The sequence below is a fragment of the Theropithecus gelada genome, chromosome 6, assembly GCF_003255815.1.
Source record: "Theropithecus gelada isolate Dixy chromosome 6, Tgel_1.0, whole genome shotgun sequence".
NCBI classification, from domain to species: domain Eukaryota; kingdom Metazoa; phylum Chordata; class Mammalia; order Primates; family Cercopithecidae; genus Theropithecus; species Theropithecus gelada.
Window position 1 is genome coordinate 66,592,557 of NC_037673.1, and position 11,993 is coordinate 66,604,549.

The window sequence follows — 11,993 nt, forward strand, 5'->3', positions numbered from 1 at the left end:
CTTGCCTAGGCTGGTCTCAAACTCCTGAGCTCAAGTGATCCTCCTACCTCAGCCTCCTAAATTGCTGAGATTATGGGAATGTGCCACCGTTCCCAGCCCTTTTTAGTATTTAAGTTTAAAAGAATCTAATTTACTTTAATTAAGTTTAGAAAATAGGTTGGGGGTTTTTTTTGTTGTTATTTTTAAGAAAATACTTTTTTAAAAATTTAATTTTCTTATTTTAGAATGGAGGAAAAATTACTGTCCCTGACAAAACTTCTCTAGAGTTGCTCTGTCAAGGATGTTCTGGTGATATCAGAAGTGCAATAAACAGCCTCCAGTTTTCTTCTTCAAAAGGTAACTATGGAAGATACAGTCATGTGGCATTATATAGGTGACTGACTTTCTCTTAATTCATTCAATGTAATCAAACATTTTAACTTATATTTGGTCTATACCTATTTATCCTTCTTTGTTATTGAGACAGTGGCTTAAAATTAAATATATACTCATGCATATATACCCTTCTATGAATATGTTGTAGTATATATCCTTGTTTCTGTTTGAGATAGTTTACCTTTCAAAGTTAATTTAGAACGAGATTTCCTGGATAAAAATTCTGCCTCTGCCACTTACCAGTTATATAGTCCTATGCAGGTGACTCTATGTTTCTGTGCCTCTGTTTTCTCACCTTTCATGTGAGCACTTACTTCTTAGGGTCCTATGAAGAATATGTGAGGTGATACTTCCAGAGTGCTTCTTACAGTGCTTGATTCATATTAAGTGCTCAATAAATGGCCAGCCATTAATCAGTTTAATAATACTTTTGAAATTATTATTATTTATTTTGAGACGGAGTCTCACTCTGCCGCCCAGGCTGGAGTGCAGTGGTGTGATCTCGGCTCACTGCAAGCTCTGCCTCCCGGTTTCACGCCATTCTGCCTCAGCCTCCTGAGTAGCTGGGACTACAGGCACCTGCCACTGGGCCCGGCTAATTTTTTTGGTTTTTTTTTTTTTTTTTTTTTTTGTATTTTGTAGTAGAGACGGGGTTTCACCGTGTTAGCCAGGGTGGTCTTGATCTCCTGACCTCGTGATCCGCCCGTCTCGGCCTCCCAAAGTGCTGGGATTACAGGCTTGAGCCACCGCGCCCGGCCAATTTTTTTGTATTTTAAATAGAGATGGGGTTTCACTGTCTTAGCCAGGATGGTTGCGATCTCCTAACCTCAAGATCCGCCCTCCTCGGCCCCCCAAAGTGCTGGGATTATAGGCATGAGCCACCGTGCCCGGCCTGAAATTATTTTTATAATTATTTATGAGACATGTTTAGTAAATTTATTTCCTGTTAATATTGAAACATGTAAATTTATGAGATATGTTTAATAAATTTTCTGTTAATATGTAAAAAGATGTAGTAAAAAGATAGTTTCACTAATGGCAGTGAGTTACATTTTTACTGTAATGATCATAGTTTACTGCATAGTCCTCCTTCAGAAGACATTTAGCAGACTACTTACTTAATGCTTAACATTGACAAATTGACATTAAAGAGTGGGCCAAGAACTATGTTAGCAATTATGTTTTTTTCATTTAATTCTCATATCAACCTAATGAGATAGACAGTACTTTGATTCAAATCCAGATCCTGTGCTCTTTCTGCTGTTCGAGGTAGCTTTTAAGTCATGCACTCTTGAGTTCTAAATAGTAGACTTAAAAATGAAACTTGGGGCAAGCATGGTGACTCATGCCTGAAGCCAAGGTGGGTGGATCACTTGAGCCTAGGAGTTTGAAGCAAGCCTGGGCAACATAACAAGACCTTGTCTCTACAAAAAAATTAAGAAAAAAAATTAAAAACCCGAGAAATTTGATCACATGCGTATTCATAAATTGGATACTCTCAACATCAGTAGAGAGGTTGTTAAATATACACTGCAGAACCAGACTGCCTGGATTCCAGTCATTCACTCACTGATGACCTTGAGCCAATTACTTCACCTCTTTGTATCTCATTTCATTAACTGTCTAATAATAATTGGTCAGGTGCAGTGGCTCTCACCTGTTATCCCAACACTATAGGAGACTGAGGTAGAAGGAAGCTTCAACCTCAAGGGTCTGATACCAACCCAACATAGTGAGACCTCATCTCTAATTATAAAAATATATATATAGCCAGCATAGTGGTGCATACCTGTAGTCCCAGATACTTGAGAGGCTGAGGTGGGAGGATCACTTGAGCCTGAAGGTTGAGGCTTCAGTGAGCTATGATTGCGCCACTGTACTCCAGACTGGGTGATAGAGCCAGACCCTGTGTCAAAAAAAAAAAGGCCAGGCATGGTGGGTCACGCCTGTAATCCCAGCACTTGGGGAGGCTAAGTCGGGTGGTTGGGAGGTCGTGACCAGCCTGGCCAACATGGTGAAACTCCATCTCTGCTGAAAATACAAAAATTTAGCCGGGCATATGCCTGTAATCCCAGCTGCTTGGGTGGCTGAAGCAGGAGAATTGCTTGAACCCAGGAGGCAGAGGGTGTGGTGAGCCGAGATGGCACCACTGCACTCCAGCCTGAGCAACAGAGTGAGACTCCATCTCAAAAAAAAAAAAAAAAAAAAAAAATTCTCCCTTCACCGGGTTGTTATGAAGATTAAATTCAAATGTATCACATGCCAGGAACAGTATCTTGCACATAACATGATGAGAAACCAAGGCGATGTGACAGTACAGGTTGAATATCCTTTATTTGAAATTTTTGGGAATAGAAGGATTGCAGATTTTTTTTTAGATTTTGGAATATTTGCATTATACCAATTGAAAATCCCTCGTCTGAAAATCTGAAATACAAAGTGCTCCAATGACCATTGCCTTTGAGCATCTTGTTGGCACTGCAAGTTTCATATTTTGGAGCATTTTGGAGTTTGAATTTTTGGATCACGAATGTCAACCTATATTGGAGATTGTGCTGTTGTGCATGTGAAAGTTTGAAATCTGCATTATGAAATAACTTGCAGATAACATTTTATTCCATTTTAATGTTTGTAACCCAAAGAGGATTCTGACTTGGTTAATGTCGTTTGTAATTTTTGTTTATTAGGAAAACATATTTTAATTAGAATATTTAGTGTAACTATATCTGAAGTGTTCTTAGTTTTAATTTTCATATTTTAATTTAAATATTGTCACTTGGGTGTATATTATTCAGGAGAAAACAACTTATGGCCAAGGAAAAAAGGAATGTCTTTAAAATCGGATGCTGTGCTGTCAAAATCAAAACGAAGAAAAAAACCTGATAGGGTTTTTGAAAATCAAGAGGTCCAAGCTATTGGTGGCAAAGATGTTTCTCTGTTTCTCTTCAGAGCTTTGGGGAAAATTCTGTATTGTAAAAGTAAGAAATTTTTACATTTTTTAAATCTGTTGGATATCACGTAGTCTTAAAATGGAAATAAAATGTCACTTCTAAAAAAATGTCATGTAGTTTGGTTCTGCTCTAAGAGTTAGAGCTAGGTCAGATACTGTTTGCCTAGGCCTAAGACATAGTAGGAAAATAGAATATTTTCTGACCATGAGCAGGATTAAAAGTAAAAACATGCTATTGCAGGCCATATCCATGTGTGTAAATCTTTATAGTTTGCAGAAGATAAGACAGCAGATCATCTAGACTTTTGTGGCAAGTGTTGGTAGACTAAAGCCCTCTTAATACTGGGCTCCAGCCAACAGAGCCTTAGACAAATTACCAGGTAGCTTAAGGTTTCTTTCAATCCTCTTGTATTTCTCTAGTTTACAAGCTTTCTGACTCCCCAACCAGAGATGTTTATTGCCTTTTCTGTCTTTTTTGATGACTGCTCCCTCTCAGTTCTTTCACTCCCTATTGCCCATTTTAGTGTCCCAAATAGTCCCTCCTTTTGATAGCAAATGCCTGTATTCAGTCTGATGATCCTGAAGGAAAGAAATTGGGATTTCTAAATGGAAACCTCCATACCATCTGAGGAAAATGGGCATCACTTAGATGGCAGTGAGGACATTCCTCTGTCACTGGATCCTCTTACTTTGAACTTGAGTGACTATTCCCACCTGATTCTTTTCTTTCTCTCCTTTCTTTTCCTCTCCAACATACGTTCATCGTCTCTTGCATTAGCAAATGGAGTTCGTATTCTTTCACGTAGAGAGCAACATCTTCGTACATAGTAGATAAGAGTAAAGACCACTGTATTGAGATGAGAGATCAAGGGAAGAAAGCAACCCAAAGCTGGAAAAGGTGAAATGGGAGTGCATTAGGAAGTGGAATATTTTAAGTCTAGAAAAGCCGTAATCTAAGCATCAGAATTCTTAATTTAGTTCTTGCTAATATGGATAAAACAGATGCTTGCTTCCAGTTGTTTTTATTTATTATTTTTGAACAGTTTGCTTACTATGTTGGTATTGTATGTCTAAAATTTTCAGACTCTTCAAATGACTGGTGCTATATAATTATAAAGAAGGTATTATCTTTAATAATTTCAGCAATTTTTTATAGGAGCATCTTTAACAGAATTAGACTCACCTCGGTTGCCCTCTCATTTATCAGAATATGAACGGGATACATTACTTGTTGAACCTGAGGTAAGTTCTTTAATGACACTTAGTACAGGTTACAAAGGATATATTATTTGTGTGCATATATATTTGACCATTGCATTTTTGCCAAATTTAAGTATATATGCTTGTTTTTATAGGAGATAGTAGAAATGTCACACATGCCTGGAGACTTATTTAATTTATATCTTCACCAAAACTACATAGATTTCTTCATGGATATTGATGATATTGTGAGAGCCAGTGAATTTCTAAGTTTTGCAGATATCCTCAGTGGTGACTGGAATGTAAGACCATTTGACATTTGACTTAAAATGCTTATAGGTATTTCCTTAGAATTAAGAAAAGAAAGTTTACTTTTATCCCTAATTGCCTGACATTGTTTTATGTGACTCTTCTTCATAACTATGCTAAAGTTAATGTATCCAACTCAGTGTTTATAATGAAGCTTCAGTAGCAAATCTGATTTTTCTGCTGATAATATAGTACCAATTGTTTCTAAAGTTATTTTCTGTGTGTGTGTGTGTGTGTGTGTGTGTGTGTAGACAGGGTCTCACTAGACCAGCTCAGGCTGGTCTCAAATTCCTGGGCTCAGACAGTCCTTTCGCCTGAGCCTCCCAAAGTGCTGGGTGCTGGGATTACAAGCATGAACCACCACTCCTGTCTCTAAATTTTCTGGTTTTGTGGTTATGGTTTTTTTTTTTTTTTTTTTTTTTTTTGGAGAAGAGGCTCTAGCTATAGCTATGTTACCCAGGCTGGTCTTGAACTACTGGGCTTAGGGGATCCTCTCCTCTCTGCTTTCCAAGTAGCTAGAAATACAGACACACACTACCATGCCCAGCTTATTTTCTTTTTTTTTTCGAGACAGTATCTTACTTTTTTGCCCATGCTGGAGTCCAGTGGTACAAAGTGGTTGCTCACTGCAACCTTGACCTTCTGGGCTCAAGCTATCCTCCAACCTCAGGCACTCCCCCATCCAGTAGCTGGGATTACAGGCAAGCACCACTATCCCTAGCTGGTTTTTTTTTTTTTTTGGGTAGAGACAGGGTTTCACCATGTTACCCATACTGGTCTCGAACTCCTAAGCTCAAGTGATCTGCCTGCCCTGGCCTCTCAAAGTGCTGGGATTACAGGCGTGACCCACCATGCGTGGCCCCAGCTTATTTTCTGATTTTAGAATTAATACATACTCAAAATATGACAACCATTGAAAAGTAGATACAAGAGAAGGAACCGTACATGTTGCTACACTTTCTGCTAGTTTTTTTTTTTTTTTTTTTGAGACGGAGTCTGGCTCTGTTGCCCAGGCTGGAGTGCAGTGGCCGGATCTCAGCTCACTGCAAGCCCCGCCTCCCGGGTTCACGCCATTCTCCTGCCTCAGCCTCCCGAGTAGCTGGGACTACAGGCGCCCGCCACCTCGCCCGGCTAATTTTTTTTGTATTTTAGTAGAGATGGGGTTTCACCGTGTTAGCCAGGATGGTCTCGATCTCCTGAACTCGTGATCCGCCCGTCTCGGCCTCCCAAAGTGCTGGGATTACAGGCTTGAGCCACCGCGCCCGGCCTAGTTTTTAAAATTTATTTCTTTTACATATTTTAAACTATTTACTATAAAATTTGTATTTTGTTCTTAACGTCTTAAAACTGCCCTTACCAGTACAATAGCCACCAGCCACATGTAGCTATTTAAATTTACTTAAAAATTCAGTTCCTCAGTCATACTAGCCACATCTCCAGTACTTGGTAACTTCATGTGGCTGATGGCTACTTTATTGAACAGCCCAGATACAAAACATTTCCATCATTGCAGGAAGTTCTGTTGGACAACACTGTTTTGATATGCTAATATTTCTGTGTGTTATAAATACTAAAATAAGGCTGGGCTCAGTGGGTCACACCTGTAAACCCAGCACTTAACGAGGCCGAGGCAGGTGGATCACTTGAGCTTATGAGTTTGAGACCAGCTGGGGAAACATGACGAAACCCTATCTCTACAAAAAATGCCAAGAAGATTGCTTGGGTGTAGTGGTCCCAGCTACTCAGGAGGCTGAGGTGGGAGGATGGCTTGAGCCCGAGAGGCAGAGGCTGCAGTGAGTTGAGATCACACCACTGCACTCCAGCCTGGGCAATAGAGCTGGACCTTGTCTCAAAAAATTAAAACATTGAAATAACAGTAATAAGTAAAATTAGGAAAGACACAGAAAAACCATTTATGATATAGAGCTTCATTACTCAGCAGTTGCATTTGCTTAACGTTTAAAATAATTGTTTCTTTTTTATTTTGAAATTTTCCAACCTATAAATAAATTAAAAGGATAGTACAGTGAACCAGGAGCAGTGATTCCTGCCACTAATTCTGCACTTTGGGAGTCCAAGGCAGGAAGATCACTTGAGGTCAGAAGTTTGAGAACAGCCTGGGAAACACAGCCAGACCGCATCTCTAGAAGAGATTTTAAAAATTAGCTAGGTATGGTGGCAGGCACCTGTAGTCCTAGCTATTTGGGAGGCTGAGGTGGTAGAATCACTTGAGCCCAGGATTTTGAGGTTACAGTGAGCTGTGATCGTGCCAGCGCACTCCAGACTGGGCAACAGACCGAGACCCTGTTTTAAATAATAATACAAAATAACGAAAAGAGTGTAATTGACTTGTTTGTGACACCAAGGATAAATGCTTGAGGTAGTGGATACCCCATTTACCTTGAGGTAATTATTATGCATTGTATCAAAATAACTCCTGTAACTCATAAATATACAGCTACTAGGTACCCTCACAAATTAAAAATTGAAAAAAATAATGATAGTTCAATGAAGAGCTGCATATCCTTAACTTTTGTTTGGCAGTTTGCATATTTTGCCACTTTTTCTTAATCTGTATATTTACATATTTATTTCTGGCTGAATAATTGGAAAGTGTTAATAATTGTGAACATCATGGCACTTAATACTTAAGCAACATAAGAACATTGTTCTATTACAACTACCATAGCATTATCATACCCAACTGAAACTAAACTATAACTAGTTAATATAACTGGCCTCCCAAAGTGCTGGGATTACAGGCATGAGCCACTGTGCCTGGCTGCATAGTCATATTTTAGTTTCAATTATATTTTAATTATATTAACTAATTACGTTAACTAATAAGTTATATAATTAACTTTCCAAAGAAAGTTAACACTAATCTAGCAATATATTCTCCCTATTCAGATTTCCTCATTTGCCTAAAAAATGTATTCAAAGTTGTTTCCCCTACCCCTGTCCAAGATCCACTCAGGGTTTACACATTTAATTTGATTGATATGTCTCAGTGGAATTTGCTTTAGATAAATTTATAGTGCCGTTATTTATAAGGCTGTAGTGATGTTGAAGAAAGTGAACACATAGAAACTAAATACGGTTAGTATTTTGTATGTATCGGGAATACCAGTAATGCTCTTTTATAAATCTATTTTCTTTCACATCTTGTCTCATTTGTTAGACATGCTCTTTACTCAGGGAATATAGCACATCTATAGCTACGAGAGGTGTGATACATTCCAACAAAGCCCGAGGATATGCTCATTGCCAAGGAGGAGGATCAAGTTTTCGACCCTTGCACAAACCTCAGTGGTTTCTAATAAATAAAAAGGTAAAAAAAAAAATGTATACTTTGAATATGTGAACTTTATAGTATATGAATTATAACTCAAAGCAGTTATTTTCTTTAAAACATAACAAAGGAAAAAATGTGTCATTTTTAATGAAATAGTTGCTAAGGTCCACAATTAGATTCTGAGTTTTTATTAAACATAAAAAGGTTACTCTTAAATGCTTGTACAATTTTTTAAGGGAAAAAAGACCATCAAAATTTGAGAACATATACATATTTTATTAGTTCAGTTTTATTGGAATCAAAGCATAGTTACATTTTATTTTATTTTTTATTTTTTTATTTTTTGAAATGGAGTTTCGCTCTTTTTGCCCAGGCTGGAGTGCAATGGCACGATCTTGGCTCACTGCAACCTCCGCCTCCCAGGTTCAAGCAGTTCTCCTGCCTCAACCTCCCAAGTAGCTGGGATTACAGGCGCCAGCCACCACGCCTGACTAATTTTTTGTATTTTTAGTAGAGACAGGGTTTCACCATGTTGGCCAGGATGGTCTCGATCTCTCTTTTTTTTTTTTTTTTTTTTTTTGAGACGGAGTCTCGCTCTGTCACCCAGGCTGGAGTGCAGTGGCCGGATCTCAGCCCACTGCAAGCTCCGCCTCCCGGGTTCACGCCATTCTCCTGCCTCAGCCTCCCGAGTAGCTGGGACTACAGGCGCCCGCCACCTCGCCCGGCTAAGTTTTTGTATTTTTAGTAGAGACGGGGTTTCACCGTGTTAGCCAGGATGGTCTCGATCTCCTGACCTCATGATCCGCCCGTCTCGGCCTCCCAAAGTGCTGGGATTACAGGCTTGAGCCACTGCGCCCGGCCGATGGTCTCGATCTCTTGACCTCGTGATCCTCCCGCCTCGGCCTCTCAAAGTGCTGGGATTACAAATGTGAGCCACTGTGCCGGGCCATATTTTATTATTTATTTATTTTTTTAATTGAGGCAGAGTCATTCTGTCGCCAGGCTGGAGTGCAGTGGTGCCATCTCGGCTCATTGTAACCTCTGCCTCCTAGGTTCAAGCAATTCTCTCACCTCAGCCTCCCGAGTAGCTAGGATCACAGGCATGTGCTTCCATGCCCAGCTAAGTTTTGTATTTTTAGTAGAGACAGGGTTTCGCCATGTTGGCCAGGCTCTTCTTGAACTCCTGACCTCAAGTGGTCCACCTGCCTTGGCCTCTCAAAGTGCTAGGATTACAGGCGTGAGCCACTGCACCCAGCTGCATAGTTATATTTGAGTTTCAATTAAAAACAAACTTTAGGGCCAGGCATGGTGGCTCACACCTGTAATCCCAGCACTGTGGAAGGCCAAAACAAGAGGATCACTTGAGCCCAGGAGTTTGAGACCAGCCTGGGCAACATAGTGAGATCCCATATCTACAAGAAAAAGAAAAAAATTATAAATAAATAAACCCTAGTTCAACCTGAGAATGCTGACTGGAAAATAGAAATCCCTAGTATATAAAATTTCAGTTAGGCAGGCAGAATAAGTTTTTTTTTTGTTTTTTGTTTTTGAGACTGAGCCTCGCTCTGCGCCAAGCTGGAGTGCAATGGCGCAATTTTGGCTCACTGCAACCTCCGCCTCCCAGGTTAAAGCAATTCTTCTGCCTCAGCCTCCCTAGTAACTGGGACTAGAGGTGTGCGCCACCTTACCTAGCTAATTTTTGTATTTTTAGTAGAGACGAAGTTTCAGCATGTTAGCCTGGATAGTCTAGATCTCTTGACCTCATGATCCACGTGCCTCGGCCCCCCAGAGTGCTGGGATTACAGGTATGAGCCACCATGCCAGTGCCCGGCCAGGAGGAATAAGTTTTAAGTTCAAGAGATACGTTGTATAACATTGTGACTATTAATAACAATGTATCATGTATTTGAAAATCACTGCCGGGTGTGGTGGCTCACGCCTGTAATCCCAGCACTTTGGGAGGCCAAAGTGGGCATATCATAAGGTCAGAAGATCAAGACCATCCTGGCTAACACAGTGAAACCCTGTCTCTACTAAAAATACAAAAATTTAGTTGGACGTGGCAGCGGGCGCCTGTAATCCCAGCTACTCTGGAGGCTGAGGCAGGAGAATGGTGTGAACCCAGGAGGTGGAGCTTGCAGTGAGCTGACATCGGCCACTGCACTGTAGCCTGGGAGACAGAGCAAGACTCCGTCTCAAAAAGAAAAAAAGAAAGAAAATCACTAGAACAGTAGATTTTAAGTGTTCTCACCACACACACAAAAATATATGTATGTAAGGTAATGCATATGTTAATTGGCTTGATTTAGCCATTCTACCATATATACATATTTCAGAACATCATATTGTATACTATAAATAGAGAGCTTGTCAATTTAAATTAATCAAAGAAAGGAGAGGAAATCTTGGCCTTGCCTCTATGTGGACAAGGTATTTACCTAATGTGTTCTTACTCTCCACAGCAAAAAATGTAGATGATTGAATTATTTAGAGGTAAAAAATGGGTGGCACACAAGTTGAAGACAAAATACACAACAAAGTTTTCAGAATGAATTGCCAATCTTTAAAAATCAGACTAATGATTAAAAGATACAAATTTCGACTGGGCGCGGTGGCTCACGCCTATAATCCCAGCACTTTTTGGAGGCCAAGGCGGGCAGAACACGAGGTCAGGAGTTCCAGACCAGCCTGACCAACATGGTGAAACCCCATCTCTACTAAAAATACAAAAGTTAGCCGGGTATGGTGGTGCGCTCCTGTAATCCCAGCTACTCAGGAGGCTGAAGCAGGAGAATCGCGTGAACCCAGGAGGCGGAGTTTGCAGTGAGCCAAGATCATGCCACAGCACTGCACTCCATCCTGGGTGACATAACAAGACTCTGTCTCAGGGAAAAAAAAAGTTAGATATGAATTTCTAGCTTCAGAATTTCTGGAATCTCCTGGTAGGAAAAAAAAAAAAAAAAAAAAGGCCAGGTGCAGTGGCTCACACCTGTATTCCAAGTACTTTGGAAAGCTGATGTGGAAGGATCACTGGAGCCCAGGAGTTTGAGACCTGCGTGGGCAATATGGTAAAATCCCATCTCTATAAAAAATAAAATAAAATAATTAGCTGGGTGTGGTGGCACATACCAGGAGTTTGAGACCAGCCTGGGCAACATAGTGAGATCCCAAATCTACAGGAAAAAGAAAAACAAAATTTTTTTTGTTTTTCCTACCTAGTGCCAGCTACTTGAGAGGGTGAATTGGAAGGATTGATTAAGCCTGGGAGGCAGAGTTTGCAGTGAACAATGATTGTGCCACTGCACTCCAGCCTGGGCAACAGAGGGAGACCCCCATCTCTCAAAAAAACAAAAGGAAAGTGAAGTATAACACTGGCTCATACTTCTGCGTGGCAGCAATCACCTCGCCATGTAGCATCTGCCCCTTTGAGATGAGAGTAGTAGGTACCACTGTCCCCAGCTGGTTCATTCACTTATATTGCCTGCTTGAATTCTGTAATATCTGAATTCATGACCCCTGGACTGGGTCGTCTCTGAGATGTCTTCCGATTCTAAAGTTATACAGCTGAAAATTACCCTATAATTTATTACCTAGGACATTTTTTCCAACAGATTTCTTCGAGAATTTAATCATTTTTAAGCAATTTATATCTCATTGACTTGCTTTGTCTTTTTTTTTTTTGAGACAGAGTCTCGCCCTGTCGCCCAGGCTGGAGTGCAGTGGCGCGATCTCGGCTCACTAGTGGCAAGCTCTACCTCCCAGGTTCAAGCAATTCTCCTGCCTCAGCCTCCCGAGTAACTGGGACTACAGGCGCATGCCACCACGCCCGGCTAATTTTTTTTTTTTTTTTTTTTTTTTTTTTTT

At 40.3% G+C, this 11,993-nt stretch overlaps 1 protein-coding gene across 5 annotated transcripts in view; it reads left to right on the forward strand.

Annotated features, from left to right (window-relative positions):
* Positions 1–11,993, forward strand: part of RAD17 (RAD17 checkpoint clamp loader component) — a 47,808-nt gene that overhangs the window by 20,192 nt on the left and 15,623 nt on the right. For all 5 annotated transcript variants that reach the window (XM_025387321.1, XM_025387318.1, XM_025387323.1 and 2 more), the window contains 5 exons: positions 225–336; positions 3,171–3,353; positions 4,482–4,567; positions 4,681–4,827; positions 8,016–8,165. In XM_025387321.1, coding sequence (XP_025243106.1) covers positions 225–336; positions 3,171–3,353; positions 4,482–4,567; positions 4,681–4,827; positions 8,016–8,165 — 678 coding nt within the window. The remainder of the gene's footprint in view (positions 1–224; positions 337–3,170; positions 3,354–4,481; positions 4,568–4,680; positions 4,828–8,015; positions 8,166–11,993) is intronic.